At 42.4% G+C, this 19,887-nt stretch overlaps 1 protein-coding gene across 5 annotated transcripts in view; it reads right to left on the bottom strand.

Annotated features, from left to right (window-relative positions):
- Positions 1-19,887, bottom strand: part of ska1 (spindle and kinetochore associated complex subunit 1) — a 61,298-nt gene that overhangs the window by 26,556 nt on the left and 14,855 nt on the right. For 3 of the 5 annotated variants that reach the window (XM_070861978.1, XM_070861964.1, XM_070861983.1), the window contains exons 2-5: positions 14,922-15,041; positions 14,215-14,339; positions 9,966-10,060; positions 2,572-2,706 (exon numbers count right to left, since the gene is read on the bottom strand). In XM_070861978.1, coding sequence (XP_070718079.1) covers positions 2,572-2,706; positions 9,966-10,060; positions 14,215-14,339; positions 14,922-15,009 — 443 coding nt within the window. In that variant the 5' untranslated portion in view covers positions 15,010-15,041. Of the gene's footprint in view, positions 1-2,571; positions 2,707-9,965; positions 10,061-14,214; positions 14,340-14,921; positions 15,042-15,065; positions 15,152-19,887 lie in introns of all 5 variants that reach the window. The other 2 variants (XM_070861991.1, XM_070861972.1) reach the window with 2 other exon arrangements.

Raw genomic sequence — 19,887 nt, 5'->3', positions numbered from 1 at the left:
GGAGTATTTGAAGATCAGGCCCTCAAAACTGTCACCAAGCTCATGGTCTACAGGGCAGTAGTAATACCCGCCCTCCTGTATGGCTCAGAAACATGGACCATGTACAGTAGACACCTCAATTTGCTGGAGAAATACCACCAACGATGTCTCCGCAAGATCCTACAAATCCTCTGGGAGGACAGACGCACCAACATTAGCGTCCTCGACCAGGCCAACATCCCTAGCATTGAAGCACTGACCGCACTTAATCAGCTCCGCTGGGCAGGCCACATAGTTCGCATGCCAGACACGAGACTCCCAAAGCAAGCGCTCTACTCGGAACTCCTTCACGACAAACGAGCCAAAGGTGGGCAGTGGAAACGTTACAAGGACACCCTCAAGGCCTCCCTGATAAAGTGCAACATCCGCACTGACACCTGGGAGTCCCTGGCCAAAGACCACCCTAAGTGGAGGAAGCACATCCGAGAGGGCGCTGAGCACCTCGAGTCTCAACGCCGAGAGTATGCAGAAATCAAGCGCAGGCTGTGGAAAGAGTGTGCGGCAAACTAGTCCCACCCACCTCTTCCCTCAATGACTATCTGTCCCACCTGTGACAGAGACTGTGGTTCTCGTATTGGACTGTACAGCCATCTAAGAACTCATGTTAAGAATGGAACCAAGTCTTCCTTAATTCCGAGGGACTGCCTATGATGATGATGATACAAAAAAAGGGAAATAGAACAAAACCTGGGAACTATAGACCAGTCAGCTTAATGTCAGCGATAGGAAAGACACTCGAATCTATACTAAACGAAGTGATCGGAGAGCATCTAGAGATAGAAAATATAATAAATATTTTCTTTCTGTTGCCTCAGCCCCAAGCTCTAGAATTCCCTGCCTAAACCTCTCTACCTCTTTCCTCCTTTAAGACACTTCTTAAAACCTACCTCATTGACCAAGCTTTTGGTCACTTGCCCTAATTTTTCCTAATGTGGCTCGGTGTCAAATTGTTTTGTTCATAATACTTGTGCGATGCACCTTGGGATGTTTTAATACCTTAAAGGCGCTATATAAATACAAGTTGTTGTTGTTGTTGTTGTAGTAAAAATAGTCAGTCTGGATTCCGAAAGGCTAAGTTATATTTAACTAACCTGATACTAATTCTTTGAAGGGGTAATGGAAAGGGTAGACAAGGGTAAGGCAGCAGATGTCATACACTTGTGATTTTCAAAAGTTCTTTTATATAAGGTACCACATGGTATGCTCATGACAAAGGTTAGGGCTTGTGGAGTCAGGGGACAAATAGCTAATGGATAGCCAATTGGCTAAAATATAGAAAGCAGAGGAGTAGGGATAAAAGGCCCTATAATTTTGTGAGGCCATGCAGCTCTTTTAACAGGCCGTGCGGCCACTCAAATGTCCGCATATGTGCGTTTTTCTTTCGATTAAAAAGCTGGTTCATGAGCTGCACGGGATCCTATGAGCGCTGCTCAGCTTAAAGGGAACATTGGTAATGGGTAATTATTCAGATTGGAGGAATGTAGAAAGCAGTGTTCCACAAGGATCAGTGCTGGGACCACTGTTATTCACAATTTACATTAATAATTTGAACGTGGAAATAAGTAACTCAATATCAACATTTCCAGAGGATACCAAACTGGAGGTATAGCTAACACTGAGGAGGAATGGAACATAATACAAGGCACTATACAACTTGCAGACTGGGCAATTGAGTGGCAAATATACTTTAACATAGATAAATGTGAGCTTTGGTAGGAAAATAGAAACATCACCTACACCTTAGAAAATAAAAAAAACTGAATGGAGTAGAAGAGCAAAGGAATCTAAGGATACAGGCAAACAAATTATTAAAAGCAGCATTACAGGTCAGCAAAGCAAATAAGAATGGCAATAAAGCACTGGGGTTTATTTCTAGGGGTACAGAATTCAAAATTAAAGAAGTTATGTTTCTGGCCAGGCTGTATTTGGAGTACTGCATACAGTTCTGGTCTCCATACTATTAAAAGAACATAGAAGCATGAGAACAAGTGAAAAAAAAGATTTACAAGGATGGCACCAGAACTGAGGATTCCAGCTGTCAGGTAAAATTGAATAGGTTGGGGCTTAGAGGAGACTTGATAGAGGTCTTTAATATTATGAAAGGGTTGGAAAGGTAGATGTGGAGAGAATATTTCCACTTGTGGGAGAATCCAAAACTAGGGGCCATAAGTACAAGATAGATAGTTACTAATAAATCCAATAGGGATATAAGGAGAAATTTCTTCTCTCAGAGCAGTTAAGAGTGTGGAACTCGCTACCACAGGAAATGATTGAGGCAAATAACTTAGATGCTTGCAAAAAGAAACTGGATGAGTGCACAAGAGAAAAAGGAATAGAAAGATATGCTGAAAGGCTGAGATGAGATACATGGAATGGGAGGAGACTTATGTAGAGTATAAACATCAGCACAGACTAGTTGGGCTGAATGGTCCATTTCTGTGCTGTATATTCTATGTATTCTTGGGTGTGAAGTAACCCGACACAAAACTATCTTTAATTTGTTTCAGGCTGGAGCTGTTTTATGAAACGTACCCAGGGACAAGGTCAAATTCCTCCATCATGAGGAACTCCATTTCACGAACAAAATGTTTGGGCTTGGCAGAATTCTTTTGAGGTTCAGGTTCAACAGGATCCCCTTGGACGCCTTCATCTTTCGGATCTGCGGTGCTGAAAATATACAACAAAATAATCCCGTTAGTTTTAATTTATAATCGCACTGAAACAGACATTGATGCTAAGGTTTAGACCAGAGATACCAATGTTCAAGGGCTTCTCTCAGAGTTAATCTAGGGTATTTGATGTCTTTATTTTTAAGTGCTATAAATAAATTAGCAGAAAAGAAAATGCATCAAATCACAAAAAATGGTTAAATTAGTAAATACAGTATTTTTTTTTAGTGGAATTGCTTCTATCAAGGGGGAGTTAGATATGGCCCTTACGGCTAAAGGGATCAAGGAGTATGGAGAGAAAGCAGGAAAGGGGTAGTGAGGGAATGATCAGCCATGATCTTATCGAATGGTGGTGCAGGCTCGAAGGGCCGAATGGCCTACTCCTGCACCTATTTTCTATGTTTCTATGGATGAACTATTTGCCTAACACAGGTGCCAAGAGAAGGGATTGCCTTCACAGAACCATATTTCAGCTACAAAGAGCTCTATGACTTTCAGTTCTCAGTTTGAAACTAAAGCATTAGTGCCTGGAACAGTCAATAAAGATGGGCACTAAATTATCCAATATGCATTATCTCTTGATTGGGAAGAAAAAGGCTGCCAATCTGGGTGAAAACTATGGAGCTACTTGCTGCTTGGAGCCCAGAGTTCATATATGACTACATAGAGTTAGGTACATAGACTACATATACTCTACAGTAATGAGGTATGCAATAAAGGGAAGCTACAGGAAGCAATGAGTTGCGGGTGGAAGAGATAAGAAGGGAAATACAAATTACCATTCATCCACCGCAAAACAATTATATTTATAAATATACATTTAAAAGTGTCGCACTTAATTTTACTCTGTAATTTTTCTTCAACATCCTTCATACCTTTTCCACTCTGTGAAAAGTACACATGTTTTTCTCAGCTGTATGTATTGCCCTTTGCAAGTGTTTCATTCAACAAACTTGCACAAAATGTTCGAGACTAATGTGAATGATTAATAGAATTGAATCGTTCAGGACATCATTGGTTGAATCAGGGCGTTCTGTCAGACATATTTACTAACCACTCACCCAATTAATACTCCTGAAGAAGCTATTACCATAATAAAATCTAAGTGCCATAAAGGTGGCAATGGGATGATGGTCAGAAAATGAGAGACGAGATTGAATCCAGTCTGAAGGCAACAATTGTGGCTTGTAAGAAAGAGAAGATTCCATTTATTAGAGTTATTTGCAACCTTAGGATTCCTCAAAGCACTTCATAGTCAACTAAATACTTTTGAAGCGCAGTGACCATTGTAATTTATGGAAATGTCATCGCAAGTTTATTTATGCAAAGCAACGTTTCATGAACAACAGTGACAAAATAATCTGTTTCAGTGATGTTGGCCGAGGGATACATGTTGTCGAGGGCATCAGACTCTGTTGTCTAGACTCTGCTCTTCAATATACTTCCATGGGATATTTTACATTCATCTAAGGACATGTTTAAAGTTTCATCCAAAAGACATCACCACCAACAGTGAAAGACTGACATGTCAGCCTAGAATGTACACTCAGGAATGGGGTTTGAACCCACACTTTTTCTGATTCAAAAGCAATCTTGCTACCAGAGCTAGGGTTAACACTTAAGCTTACAGCAGACTATCCTACCTGTTAAGATATTGCATTCCAGGGTTATTTGAAGCACAGTGGGGAAAATTATACTTTCATCTGCCTCGCTCAGGTATGAGATTTTTTTTTAAACTGTTATTTTGATGTGTTTTACACTGGCAAGGCTGCATTTATTGCCCATCCATAGTTGCCCAGAGGTGATACTGGTACTTCTCCTTGAACCTCTGCAGTCCTTGTGGTAGTGGTGTTCCAACAATAGTTTAGGTAGGGAATTCCACGATACTGACCGGGGACAATGAAGGTATAACAATATATTTCAGTCAGGATGGTGCGTGACTTGAAGGGGAACTTATGAATGATGGTGTTCCCACGACATTGCTGCTCGTGTTCTTTTTGGTGGTAGTAGTCATGGTTGGGGTGAGGATTCTTTTTAAATAACCTTGGTGAGTTACTACAGTGTATCCTGTAGATCATACAATGGTGCCGAAATTCCAATGTCCCAGGCCAATAGGAAGTTGCTACAGACCCGGGAAGGCATGGGAAAAGCCGGTTTTCAGCGCGTAATGCGCATGCGCTGAATATCGACTTTTCTGATCTGTCAAGTTTCTGGTTTGACAGATGTCGCGCATATCAGGAGTGAAGACACTTGCAGGGCAAGATTTCCGACATTTACGCATATCTTGTCCTCAAAAATCTTGTGCCTGAAAAAGCAGGCGTATAGCCTACTTTTACAGGTGCAAGTGTTTAAAAATACACAAACATTTTAAAATAAAGTTATAAAAACACATTTTATTGTTAAAAACCTTCCCCACAACAGTAAGTTTATTTTAAGGCATAATTTAAATTTTTCTTTTTAAATTTGGAATTTTTTTTTTTTAAGAACTTTAATTTATGAATCTTAAATATGTAGTGTATTTTTCTATTTTTTTTTAATTAGTGTTGTGTGTTTTTGGGGGTGGGGAGGGTTTCTCATTCATAATGGGAACTCCAACTTACGGAGTTCCCATTATTATGAATGAGAAAATACTGTACCTTGATTGGCTGCCCAGAGCCATGTGACTCCAGCTCTAGCATACAGACGTCCCAACGTGCACGCGCTCCAATGCGTAGGAGTAAACCTCAGGATCGGAAGTTCGAGCGGGCGCAGCAGGAACAAGTAGGTGCGCATCTTTTTAAAAAACTTTTTCAGTCGATTGCCTGCGGGAAGACCCCGATCGGAATTTCAGGCTCATTATGCAGCTACAGTGCGCAATGACAGGGGCACCAATTAAGCAAACTGCTGTGTCCTGGATGTAATCGAGCTGGAGTGTTGTTGCAGCTGTACCCAGCCCATTATACTCCTGAATTGAGCCTTTGTAAGAATAAAAGTGTTTATTAATTGATTCTGTGTATGTATAAATGTTAAAAGTGTAGATTATACGGAAAGGCCTGTTTGTATTGAGATAAAATGGAAGTCCACAGATTGCCAGCATGGGCTAAGTTTTGTAAGAAACAAAATGAAAGCCCCCAGAGCTGCCACGTGGCTTTCGTGTATTGGAAAGCCATTTAATCAGAGATGGCTGAGCCATACCAGACAGCCACATGTGTGAGGAGAGCCAATAAGGAGCTGCCCTGGAACTAAAGTCCAATCGGGAGGCTCTGAGGACAATGGCCTTGCGGAATATAAAAAACGCAAGCCAGGAACTTTTCTCTCCTCTCTTCTCTCCCTGCTGGACACACGGCAAAAGACCTCCTGTTGAAGACCAGCCAAATCAACATGCCGTGTGTTCAAACCAGCCAGCCAAAGGGCGTAACGTATATCGCTTTTTATTATAACCTCATTGTATCTCTGTTGTAACTAAGGTAGATCTATAGGATATTTGACGACTGTGTTAAATACATGTGTGTGTTTTTAATAAACTGTGCCAATTGTTCTGAAAGAATCGTCTCACTGTCAAATGTAAACCCAGAGAGATTTAGAAATCCTACACCTTGTAGATGGCGAATAGGCTTTGAAGTGTCAGGAGATGAGCCACTAGTTGCAGAGTACTCATCATCTGCCTTGCTCTTGATGCCATGGTGTTATATTGTTGGTCCAGTTAGGCCTCTGGTCAATGGTGAAATTTTAAGATATAGATGCTGGGGAACTTGGTTAAGGTAGTGCTACTGAAGGTCAAGGGAAATGGCTGGGCTTTCTTTTGCTCGATATGATCATTACCATGTACTTACATAGCTTAAATATTACCTGCCATTTATCAGCCCAAACCTAAATGTTGTTCAGATCCTGCTGTAGGCTGGTATGGGCTGCTTCATTAACCCATTGTCCAGCAGTTGTAAATAGATGATCACGTGTGCCAAAGAGGGTTGACTTGGTTTCCAATATCCTTCATAATATGTCATCTTGGAACCAGCTGGACCCCAAAGATATCCTGCTTACCTTGGCTTAATGCACTGTTCTAATGAAGCTCAACAGAAACTCGAGGAACAGCACCTCATCTTTCGATTAGGCCCTTTACAATCTTCCTAATTCAATATTGATTTCAACAACTTCAGACCACTGCTGCTATTTTTTTTGGCCAGCAAGTACTCCTCTAGACTCATATTTTGCTGCTTTATTTGTCTAATTAACACCCACTTTTTCCTTGCACCATCATCCCATTCATTCATCATTTAATGAGTTCTATCCTCCACCCTATCACAGGCTTTCCCCTTTGTTCTTTCCTGCCCACTCCACACCCACCTCTCTTTTCCTGGCTTTGTACTTGCTTATAAACAGCGACCTGAAACATGAATTCTGTTTCTCTCTCTCCATGGATACTGACTGATCTGCTGAGTATTTCCAGCATTTTCAGTTTTATCAGCCCATCACTAGGAGCTGGTGGGCTTCATAATTTTAGCCAGTTAAACAATAACTGTGGACACAATATTTATCTGCAAGTTTTAAACATTATGCTAGTCAACCTCCCGTGGCATTGCATGGAGTTCCTTCATCGTCGCTGGGTCAAAATCCTGGAACTCATCCCCAACAGCACTGTGGGAGTACCTTCACCACACGGACTGCAGTGATTCATGGTGACGGCTCTTCTCAAGGGCAATAAATGCTGGCTTTGTTAGCGTTGCCCACATTCCGTGAACGAATAAAGGAAAAGTTAAGACCATGTGCAGTCTTCAGCAATGCTCCCTTTAATTTTTTCTTGTTGCGCGGCCCATTCAAAATACTGCGCACGCGCGGCTTTTCCCCATTTGAAAGTCGGTGAGACATGTGTGGCCACGCAGCTTAAAGGGAACATTAGTCTGCAGGTGCAGCAGAGTGAAAGGACAGAGAATAATTGGGTCATCGAATGCAGATGTAATTCAGTCCCCATTTTAAATTCATATAGTTTTATTTTTTTACATTTTCATTATCATAATTGTCATGCTGCAATTACATCATTCCACCAGTGGAGGCTTTGCAGAGTCACCACTGTAGGAGAGTGTAATTACAGCACGACAAGTTTACATAGGCGATTTCCATTATTAATGTGGATATCGGAATGCATAATAAAAAGTTAAAAGATGGAAGATCTTTAATATATTGTTATGCATTGCATCTTAGAACGGCAAAGCATTAAGGGAAATGCACTAACATTTTTTGTCAATTAAGGTACAGACAAATACAATCCCAATTGAGAAATCCTGATGCACAGCCACAGTGCAACAATATCATGGGAATATCATACCTCCAAGTTACACATCATCCGGATTTGGAAAAATACAATCGCTGAATCAAAATCCTGGAATTCTCTACCCAATGGTAGTAGTATCACCACAAAAACATCAGCATTTCAGAAGAGGATCCATCACCCTCTTCTCCGCTAATAAAGTCAGCCTTGCCCACATGACATGAATAAAACTTTGAAAAGAGCAGGAAAGAAAATTACGTAAAACAAGAATTAGTGGTTAGATGATGCCAAGCTTGGCATACAAACCTGTAAAGGAGGTAGAGACATGATGGGGGAAAAGTTCCCTAGTTTTGAGATCCTGGCTAAGAACAGATTAGTACTGGAGACAGTGTGATGAACTTTGATTTCAATTCAGTGAGAAGGAAGAACATTTAAGATGGTGTATCTAGAACTTAAGAAAGGAACGTTCAATGAAACACATATCTGAAAAGATGTTTAAACCCTGAAGCAAGCAAGGCCTGGTTGTTCAAGACTATAGTATTCCTGTTGCGGGTGGATGAAAACATTCAACAAATTATAAAAAGGTAAAATTTAATTTTGATAGGCCAGTTAGCCCAACATCTGTCATTGGGAAAATGCTGGAATCCATTATTAAGGTAGTAGTAGCAGGATATTTAGAAAATCAAAAAAAGCAATCAAGCAGAGGCAACATGGTTTTATGAAAGTGAAATCGTGTTTGACAAATTTATTAAAGTTCTTTGAGGTGTAATGAGCAGGGTGGATAAAGGGCAACCAGTGGATGTAGAGTATTTGGATTTCCAAAAGGCATTCGATAAGGTGCCATATAAAAGGTTACTACACAAGATAAGAGCGCAGGTTATTGGGTTAATATATTAGCATGGATTGGCTAACTAACAGAAAGCAGAGTCGGGATAAACGGGTTATTTTCAGGTTGGAAAACTGTAACTAGTGAGGTGCCACAAGGATCAGTGCTGGGGCCTCAACTATTTACAATCTATATTAACGACTTGGATGAAGGGGCCGAGTGTAATGTTGCCAAATTTGCTGACGATACAAAGATAGGTGGGAAAGCAAGTTGTAAGGAGGACACAAAGAGTCTGCAAAGAATATAGACAGGTTAAGTGAGTGGGCAAAAATTGGCAGATGGAGTATAATGTGGGAAAATGTGAGGTTATCCACTTTGGTAGGAGGAATAGAAAAGAAAATGATTTAAATGGAGAGAGACGATAGATAAATAAATGTGGTAAAGAGAGATCTGGGTGTTCTCGTGCATGAAACACAAAACGTTAGCATGCAGGTACAGCAAGTAATTAGGAAGGCAAAGGGAATGTTGGCCTTTATTGCAAGAGGGATGGAGTATAAAAGCAGAGAAGTCCTGCTACAACTGTACAGGGTATTAGTGAGGCCACACCTAGAGTACAGTTTTGGTCTCCTTATTTAAGGAGGGATATACTTGCATTGGAAACAGATCAGAGAAGGTTCACTAGGTTGATCCCTGGGATGAAGGGGTTATCTTATATGGAAAGGTTGAGCCTGTACTCAATGGAGTTCAGAAGAATGAGAGGTGATCTTATTGAAGCGTATAAGATTCTGAGGGGGCTTGTCAGGGTAGATGCAGAGAGAATGTTTCCCCTCGCAGGGAGAATCTGGAACTAGGGGGCATAGCTTCAGAATAAGGGGTCGCCTATTTAAGACCAGATGAGGAGGAATTTCTTCTCTCAGAGGATCGTGAATCTTTGAAATATATTCAAGGCTGAGATAGACAGATTCTTGAACAAGAGGGGAGTCAAGGGTAATGGAGAACAGGCAGGAAAGTAGAGTTGAGGCCAAGATCAGATCAGCTATGAACTTATTGAATGATGGAGCAGACTCCTGCTCCTATTTATGTTTTTATGTAATTCACAGAAGCATTTTGTTGCGAATTGTTAGTAGAAATGGTAATGTGCAAGTTGCAGGAATTACATTGTAATGCAATACTTGTCTTCACCTACCGCGTCTGAACAGCTTTCCTGGGGAGATGAGCTGGAGTATTTTCCAGTAAATGATGTGCTAATCCAGAATTTTTCTGGACTGAGTTTCTCAGATCCTATAGAAATAAATCATTGGAAGTAAAAACTAACCTTAAAAAAATGACAAAATTGCAGTGGCATCTGACATTAAGTTTATTCAAATTCCACAATAATGCAACAGTAAAACATTTAGCAACAAATTCATGATAAATCTTCATATAACTAACAAGGTAAAAAAACAGCAGATGTTATACTAGCAGAGCGAGCTTTCAACAAAATACGTAGGTGTCAAAATTCCATTCACAGGAGCATTGATTGATTGATGCTACATGACATATTTATGACAGTTAGGAATGTTATGTAAATAAAATGAATAGAGAGAGCACCAGTAGCTGCTTTGCAATTCTACATTGAAACAATTATTATTTTTTTGTGTATTGAGCAGAACCATTTCTACCCTAGGTAAACTTAAGGTCATCCAAAATTTTGCTGCCCGTGTCCTAACTCGCAACAAGTCCTGTTCACCCATCACCCTTGTGCTCACTGACCTACATTAGTTCCTGGTTAAGCAATGCCTCGATATTAAAATTCTCATCCTGGTTTTCAAATCCCTCCATGGCCTCACCACTCCTTGGGCCCCAAGTTTCGAGCCGCGCCTAGAACGGCGCAGTCCCGACCTGGACGCCCGTTTTTCGCGCCACAAAGTGCGCCGAAAAAAAACTTCCAGATTCTCCAGCTCCCTGCAGGTCGTTTGCAGCTCAGCTCGGCGCAGCGCAGCAGAAGCTGTAGGGGTCGGAGCCAGGTCCCTGCGCTGAAAACAGTGCCGGGACCTCTGCACATGCGCGCTACAGTGGGCACGCAAGTGCAGTAGCTCCAGGCGCCCAAAACTGTGTGGGAGGGGCCGAAGCACGCAGTCCCTTGCCCTGGCCCAATGGCCTCACTCGGGCTGCATGAATAAGGCTCCTCCCACGGCCAGCTCCTGCTTCCTCCCGACCCGACTCGACACCCGCTTCCCGCCCGGACCCGACTCCCGCTTCCCCCCATCTCCTTCTCCCACCCCCATCTCCTTTCCGCCCCCCCATCTCCTTTCCCCCCCACCCCCATCTCCTTTCTCCCCCCCACCCCATCTCCTTTCTCCCCCCCACCCCATCTCCTTTCTCCCCCCCACCCCATCTCCTTTCTCCCCCCCACCCCATCTCCTTTCTCCCCCCCACCCCATCTCCTTTCTCCCCCCCACCCCCATTTCCTTTCCCCCCCCATCTCCCTTCTCCCCCCTCCCCTATCTCCCTTCTCCCCCCTTCCCTATCTCCCTTCTCCCCCCCATCCCTCCCTCTGCTCCCCCCCTCGCTGTCAGAAACAGACACTGACAGACAGAGAATGAGAGAGACACACACACACAGACAGAGAGATAGAGACACTGACAGAGACACACTGGGGGGTGGGGGCATCCCAGCACGCTGTTGGAGGGCTCCCGGTGCTGCAGTCGGTAAGTAGAAAATGTTTTATTTATTGATTTAAAAAAAAAATGATTTCTTATTAATTTTTTTTGATTGATTTATTGGTTGATTTATTGATGTTTTTATCATTTATTATTGATGATGGCTCTTTATTTGTAAAACTGCAGTGTTTAATGTTTGTAAACTTCCCTTTAAACCCCCCCCCCCATTCCCTACGCCTGATTTGTAGCCTGATTTGGAACCTAAGCCTGATTTTCTAAAGTGTAGACAAGGTTTTTTTGAGCGTACAAAAATCTTCACTTACTCCATTCTAAGTTAGTTTGGAGTAAGTTTTCACTGCCAAAACTTTGAAAACAGGCGTAAGTGGCCGGACACGCCCCCTTTTGAAAAAAAAATTCTGTTCCAAAGTGAAACTGTTCTAACTGCCTAGAACTGGAGCAAACTAAATGGCGAGAATTCCGATTTCTAAGATACTCCGTTCTACACCAGTTGCTCCTAAAAATCAGGAGCAAATCATGTCGAAACTTGGGGCCCTTATCTCTGTAATCTCCTCCAGCCCCACAACCCCCACTCGAGATATCTGCACTTCTCGAATTCTGGCCTCGAGCATCCCTGATTTTAATTGCTCAACCATTGGCGGCTGTGCCTTCTGTTGCCTCGCCCTAAGCTCTCGAATTCCTTCCCTAAACCTCTTCGCCTCTCTACCTCTTTTTCCTCCTTTAAGACGCTCCTCAAAACCTACCTCTTCGACCAAGCTTTTGGTCATCTATCCTAATTTGTCAAATTTTGTTTTATAACGCTCCTGTGAAGCACCTTGTGATGTTTTACTATGTTAAAGGTGCTATATAAATACAAGTTGTTGTTGTATTTAGAATTTCTTTTAAATTTGACAAAGATTATGAACTCAGTTAAGTACTCATTCAACATACAGTGACAGCTGCTATTTTAGCCTGCAGGTGTAATTACTATTGACCCCTTACAATGGATTAAAATAGAACACAAGAACTCTCCTGATCATTCAGTAGGCCTGACAGGGATTGTGTCTCTGGTTAAATCCCTGGTCTATGTTGAGTTGGCTGATCTCTGCCTGTGTGGTGTCAAGGGTGCAAAAACTGGTCGCAATTCCTCTGGATTAGTGAGGAGGAAAAAGGCCAGGATTCATGTCCCTTATTGCTATCCAGTGACCCTTGCTGGAAGGCACATGTGCAGACATAGGACAACAACAGGAATGGTTTGGATGTGATCTGCTGTTGGATAGTCTGCTGATAACACTATTAAAACAAACACATGAATAAGTTAGTCAGCTACTGGAGAATAATGGGTCATGCCCTGGAATGCAATATCTTCAAGAAAGAAAGAAAGAAAGAGAACATTGGTAAGAGAAAAAAAAGCTAGAAAGTAGAACATGATCTCAGCTGTGCCATTATAGAATGGCAAGAGAGACCAGGTGCAGCTCCATGTGGGAGGTTGGTGGTGGGGGCGGGGGCGAAGAGAATGTTATGATTGAAAATAGACACAGCTCAGACTGATCCTCTAAGTTGCCAAGTAACTGGTTGTAGTGCCTCTCAGCTGGGGTAGGTGCATGGAATACAAGGCTTGAAACAGGAGATGTTTTTTTTAAAAAAAAAGACAACATATAAAAAGTATAGGGCATCCAACAAGTTAGAATCAATGAGGCTATCCACACCCAAGCCGTTAGAAACACTCCATCTTTTACAGATTAATTAATTGAGGTAGTAATCTTTAAAGTCAAAAACTAGACAGAGGTGGACCCCATTTTAAACTGAGGAAATCACACTTGCAAATGTGGGGGGGGGGGGCGTTCAATTTTTAAATGATCTTCCTCGTTTTCAAACCTGCCCCCATGGCCTCGCCCCTCTCCTATCTTTGAAACCTCCTCCAACCCTACAATTTGGAGATCTCTGCGCTCCTCCAATTCAGGTCTCTGGCGCATCCCCTTTATAAAAAGTTGCTCCACCATTGGTGTCTGTGCTTTCAGCTGCCTAGGCACTAAGCTCTGCTATTCCCTCTCCAAATCTCTCTGCCTCTCCCTCCTCCTTTAATAAGCTCCTTAGAACCGAGCTCTTTGACCAGGCTTTTGGTCATCTATCCCAATATCCCCTTATGTGGCATGGTGTCAAATTTTGTTTGGTAACGCTCCAGTGAAGCGCCTTGGGAGGTTTTACTACATTAAAAGGTGCTATATAAATGCAAGTTATTGTTGTTGAAAGAGTAGTGTGAACAAACAAGAACTTTTGTTTAATAAAAGAGGGATTGAATTACTAAATGGTGAGGGACTCACAATTTATAACATTGTGTACATTGATTTTCTGTATTGAAAGAATCTTTGACAAAATGAAGTTGGGCTTGAAGCACGCAGAACAAGGATGTGTTTTACATCACCCAACAGGTCTAGATTAGGCCATAAAATTTATATCATGCATGGGAAACAAGGGTTGTGCTCTCCTCTCCACCTCAACCGCTCCCCACGGAGCTCCAACAATACTTAGAGATCAGAAACTCAACATGTGCAAAATTACAGCCATTAATCTACATTCTCTTTCTGTATCACATGTTGGTAGTTCATTAAAAATGTATATACGCAATTGCTTGAAATGCTTTCCTTTACTAGACTGAAAATATTCAACTTTATTAAAAATGCTAATGTTTAATGATTGTTAATTGACAAAAACAACATGGACCTGCATATCTGAAGAAATTCTTAATTTGCAAAAGAACCCAGCCCTTTGACAAATGCAATAGATCAGGCTTACCTTGAGGGATTTCAGTTCCGTTTGCTGCTGTAGTATCTGCATCTGAAAAATATCCAACGTATCCTGAATGCTGGACAGCTCGAGCCCAATCTTCTGCAGCATTTTTGTAAGTGAAGGGTCATTACCTAATGACAGAAACATTTACAACGTACATTAAAATAAGCTTGGGAGAGGGATGAAGAAAGAAAATAGCATTTCCTCACAACAGAAAATTCAAGATTCAACAAATACAATTTTATTCACCAAGGTCATAGAGCTCAAAATGAAGATGTAGGACTAGTAGCAAACGTGTCACTGCTCTGCAGTAAATAAAAAAATGACCAAAATAGGCAATAAAAATTGAAACCACAATGGTCAGATATTGTACATAATCCTCCACCCAGAATCGCTGAAAATGCCAACAGATCAATAAGCAGTTGAATGGGAAAGATATGGTGTGATCTTAATGTCCAAATCTTTCTCTTTCAGATACTGATTTGCCTACAGTGTATTTCTAATGTTGAGCTTTTATTCCAAAAATGTCTTTACTGAACTGAAAACTACACAAGACATATTATATGGATCCATAATATACTCCTTCCCCAAAGCAACCCACATTTGACATGTTTTAAGGTGAACTAAGTTTCATTTTATTAGTCGAAGCTTAGCCAATTTTATAAATGAATATCAGAGCTGAAAATCACATTATGCAGGTTTATTCAACTTACCCATGCTCTTCAGCTGCATGGATCTTTTGATAGAAGATATCTTGTTGTTCAGTTGAATTGATACATCTTGCAAGTCCACAGACGTCATCTTTATAAAGTCAACATGAAATTCAACATAATCTAATAATATAAAAAGGAATTTACCTCTTGATGTATTGAACAGCCTTCAGAGAAAGACCAGAGATGTCTTCAATAATGGCGATGCATAGGCAAATATGCATTCTATTTCCCTGTGAAACAGTCACAGATGTGCCATGACCTTGGATACACTATGTATTCATAGCACTGGTATTATAGCACAAGAAGTGTTTAACAAAAATTGTACTTCACTGGTATAATGTCATCCAAGCTCTCTTCCAATCACAAAGTGGAGGGGGGAGGGGGAATATTAGATTGGTATAGATCTCCACATGCACAAGATCTTATCTTTCCCTGCAGATATTCAAAACACTTAAAAATATATTGCCATATTCTGCAGACATTCCACATTATCCACATACGCCTCCATGTTTTCGATCTTCAATATTGCCTCGAACAAGAACATAAGAACTAGGAGTAGAAATAGGCCATACGAACCCTCAAGCCTGCTCCGCCATTCAATAAGATTGTGGCTGATCTTCTACCTCAGCTCCACTTCCCTGCACTATCCCTATATCCCTTGATTCCCTTAATATACACAGCCCTCTCGGGTAGAGAACTCCAAAGATTCACAACCCTATGTGAAGAAATTTCTCATCTCAGTCCTAAATTGCTGACCCCTTATCCTGAGACCATGACCCCTGGTTCTAAACTCTCCAGCCAGAGGAAACAACCTCTCAGCATCTCTCGAACTCCTCCACACAAAACATTTGGATATATATCTATATATTCTACTCATGACAGAAAGTAGCAAAACAGGACAAAAAAAGTCAACCCACATTATTCTTATACCTCTTCACAATCTCTAGTGTATTTACAGAAACTTGATGGCAGGTTACTCAAAAGTTCTCAGGTGAAACAAGGGAAGAGTTCCTGAAGATTTTGCATTAATTCTATGCTTTTCTAGCTTGCATACAGAGTACACAGCACCATGGTAACAGCTGACACCCTAAAGCTTAAGAGATCCAAAAATCTATCGATCTCAGTCTGAGCATCCACAACCCTCTGGGGTAGAAAATTCCAAATATTCACCACCCTGAGTGAAGAAATTTCCCCTCATCTCAGTCTTAAATGGCCGACCCCTTATTGCGAGACTATGCCCCTTAGTTTTAGACTTTCCAGCCAGGCGAATCTGAATGCAGCAAAATAAAAAGGCTTTATTTGAAATTAAATTAAATCCTGCTGCAGAGTTCATTCAGCATGTGAGGAAAAGCTATTTATAATTGGATTTATACCATTGGGATGTGATAAAGAGCCCTGATTATATCATATTTCAGTTCACGGCAAAGACCATCTAGTACATATATTTTCTGCATCCAAATTTAAAAAAAATTGTGAACAATGATCTGTATGAAGTCTGATTATATACATACTTTTGACCAGCTAGACCCATTATATTTTTTTAATCAGGAAATCAGGTGCATGACATGTGCAGAAATGCATCACCATGCTTTAGAGTCTCTAAGCCAAACTACTGAGAAATTCATGTTATCATTACCTGATATGGAGTGCACACTCTTTCTGGAGAGGCACATACATCTTACCCAAGCAGAGAACGTTTAAAAAAAAAAATTAGTTCCTGGGATGTGGGCGTCACTGGTAAGGTGAGCATTTATTGCCCATCTCCAATTACCCTCGAGAAGATGGAGGTGAACCGCCTTCTTAAACTGCTGCAGTCCATAGAAACATAGAAAATAGGTGCAGGAGTAGGCCATTCGGCCCTTCTAGCCTGCACCGTCATTCAATGAGTTCATGGCTGAACATGCAACTTCAGTACCCCATTCCTGCTTTCTCGCCATACCCCTTGATCCCCCTAGTAGTAAGGACTTCATTTAACTCCTTTTTGAATATATTTAGTGAATTTGCCTCAACAACTTTCTGTGGTAGAGAATTCCACAGGTTCACCACTCTCTGGGTGAAGAAGTTTCTCCTCATCTCGGTCCTAAATGGCTTACCCCTTATCCTTAGACTGTGTCCCCTGGTTCTGGACTTCCCCAACATTGGGAACATTCTTCCTGCATCTAACTTGTCTAACCCCATCAGAATTTTAAACGTTTCTATGAGGTCCCCTCTCATTCTTCTGAACTCCATGAGGTGAAAGTACTCCCGGAGTGCTGTTACAGAGGGAATTCCAGGATTTTGAACGATCGACAATGAAGGATATTTCCAAGTCAGGATGATGTGTGACCTGGAGGGGAAATTGGAGAGGATAATGTTCCCAATCGCCGACTACCCCTGTCCTAGATGGGAGAGGTCACGGGTTTGGGACATGCTGTCAAAGAGCCTTGGTGAGTTGCTACAGTGCATCTTGTAAATGGTACATACTGAAGCCATGGTGCTCCAGTGATGGAGGGAGTGAATGTTTAAGGTGGTGGATGGGGTGCCCATCAACCGAGGCACTCGCCGTAGAATTCCCAGCCTCTGACCTGCTTTTGTAACCAGTGTTTATGTGGCTGGTCCAGTTAATTTCTGGTCAATGGTGACCCACCATGATGTTGATGTGCCAACAACTTGTATTTATATAGCATCTTTAACGTAATGAAACGTCCCAAGGCACTTCGCCGGAGTACTGCGAGACAAAAAATTTGACACTGAGCTATAAGGAGAAATTAGGGCAGGTGACCAAAAGTTTGGTCGAAGAAGTAGGTTTTAAGAAGCATCTTGAAGGAGGAAAGAGAGGTAGAGAGGCGGAGGGATTTCAGCAGAGAATTCCAGAGCTGAGGGCCGAGGCAACAGAAGGCACAGGCACCAATGGTTGAGCAATTATAATCATTGATGTTCAAGAGGGCAGAATTAGAGGAGCGCAGACATCACAGGAGGTTGTGGAACTGGAGGAGATTACAGAGATCGGGAGGGGCGAAGCGTGGATGAATTTGAAAACAAGGATCAGAATTTTTAAATCAAGGGATTGCTTAACGAGGAGCCAATGCAGGTCAGCGAGCACAAGTGTGATGGGCGAGGCTGGCCGTGTCCTAACTCGCACCACGTCCCGTTCACCCATCACCCCCGTGCTAGTTTTTTTCCTTACTTTCTGTAGCCGTTTGTTAGAACTGAGTGGCTTGCTAGGCCATTTCAGAGGGGAGTGAAGAGTCAACCACATGGCTGTGGGTCTGGAGTCACATATAGGCCAGACCAAGGATGGCAGATTTCCTCTCGAAAGGACATTAGTGAACCAGATGGGTTTTTACTACAATCCGGTAGTGTCATGGTCACCATTACTGATACTAGCTTTTTATTCCAGATTTATTTAGATCTGCACAGAAAGGTCTTAAACAGAGTGTAGTTAAACAGAGTGGTTTATTCGGGAAGAGTGGGAATATCTGTGATATTTCACAGAGGCAGCGGGCCTGTGTGAGAGCGGCAGTGGCTTAAAAGGCAAGGCTTAACAGGCAACATTCGAAAGGGATGTCAGAGTTTAAAAGTGACGATAACACAAGGGAAGTAACTGATTGGTGAGTGTTTTTTTTCTCTGTTAAGTTAGTACTTCGTATTTAAATAAAGGTTAGTTGATTGCTGAGTAGTCGCTGGGTGTGTTTTGCTAAGGTTTAGAGTTTTATTCCACTTGATAGTTCAGAGTGTAACTAGAGGGATGGCAGGGCAGCTCAGTCCCGTGGATTGCACATCCTGTAACATGTGGGAAGTTCCGGATGCTTCGTGCAGCCGGGGCGACCACGTGTGCAGGAGGTGTCTCTAGCTGCACCAACTTGAGCTCCGCGTTTTGGAGCTTGAGCGGCAGCTGGAGTCACTGCAGTGCATCCGTGAGACTGAGAGCTACGTGGAGAGCACGTTTCTAGAGGTGGTCACCCCGCAGCTTAAGAGTGTGCAGGCAGAGAGGGAGTGGGTGACCGCCAGACAGAAGAGGAGCACTAGGCAGGTAGTGCAGGAGTCCCCCGAGTCCATCTCGCTCTCCAACCAGTACTCTGTTCTAAGTACTGGTGAGGGCGATGGTGGCTCTGGGGAGTACAGTCAGAGCCAAGTCCACGGCACCACGGGTGGCTCAGCTGCACAGGAGGGGAGGAAGAAGAATGGAAGAGCTATAGTGGTAGGGGATTCAATAGTCAGGGGAGCAGACAGGCTTTCTGAGGCCGCAGACGTGACTCCAGGATGGTATGTTGCCTCCCTGGTGCCAGGGTCACGGATGTCATTGAGTGGCTGCAGGGCATTCTGGGGGGAGGTCGTGGTCCATATCGGGACCAATGACATAGGTAGAAAGAGGGATGAGGTCCTGCAGACAGAGTTTAGGGAGCTAGGAGAGAGATTAAAAAGCAGGACCTCAAAAGGTAGTAATCTCTGTATTACTCCCAGTGCCACGAGCTAGTGAGTATAGAAATAGGAGGATAGATCAGATGAATACATGGCTGGAGAGATGGTGCAGGCGGGAGGGCTTTACTTTCCTGAGGCATTGGGACCGCTTCTGGGGGAGGTGGGGCCTGTACAAGCTGGACAGGTTGAACCTCAACAGAGCCGGAACCAATATCCTCACGGTGGGCGGGGGAGGGGTTGCTAGTGCTGTTGGGGAGAGTTTAAACTAGCTTGGCAGGGGAATGGGAAACTGAAAATAGATTCAGTAGGGAGGTGAGTAAAGCTGGAATTAGAAAGCAAAAATAAAGAAAGTGAGTTTGAAGAAGAGGAAACAAGCAGGAAAAAAGGGCACTTTGTCGAAATGCACATAGCATTCTTAACAAAATAGATGAGTTGACGGCACAAATAGATACAAATGGGTATGATCTGATAGCCATTACAGAGATGTGGTTGCAAGGGGACCAGGACTGGGAATGAAATATTATGGGGTATTTGACAATCCGGAAGGATAGACAGAAAGGAAAAG

This window comes from Pristiophorus japonicus, chromosome 2 (genome assembly GCF_044704955.1).
Source record: "Pristiophorus japonicus isolate sPriJap1 chromosome 2, sPriJap1.hap1, whole genome shotgun sequence".
NCBI lineage: Eukaryota > Metazoa > Chordata > Chondrichthyes > Pristiophoridae > Pristiophorus > Pristiophorus japonicus.
Note: the sequence above shows the minus strand (reverse complement) of the source record. Positions and strands in the feature narration are given on the sequence as shown.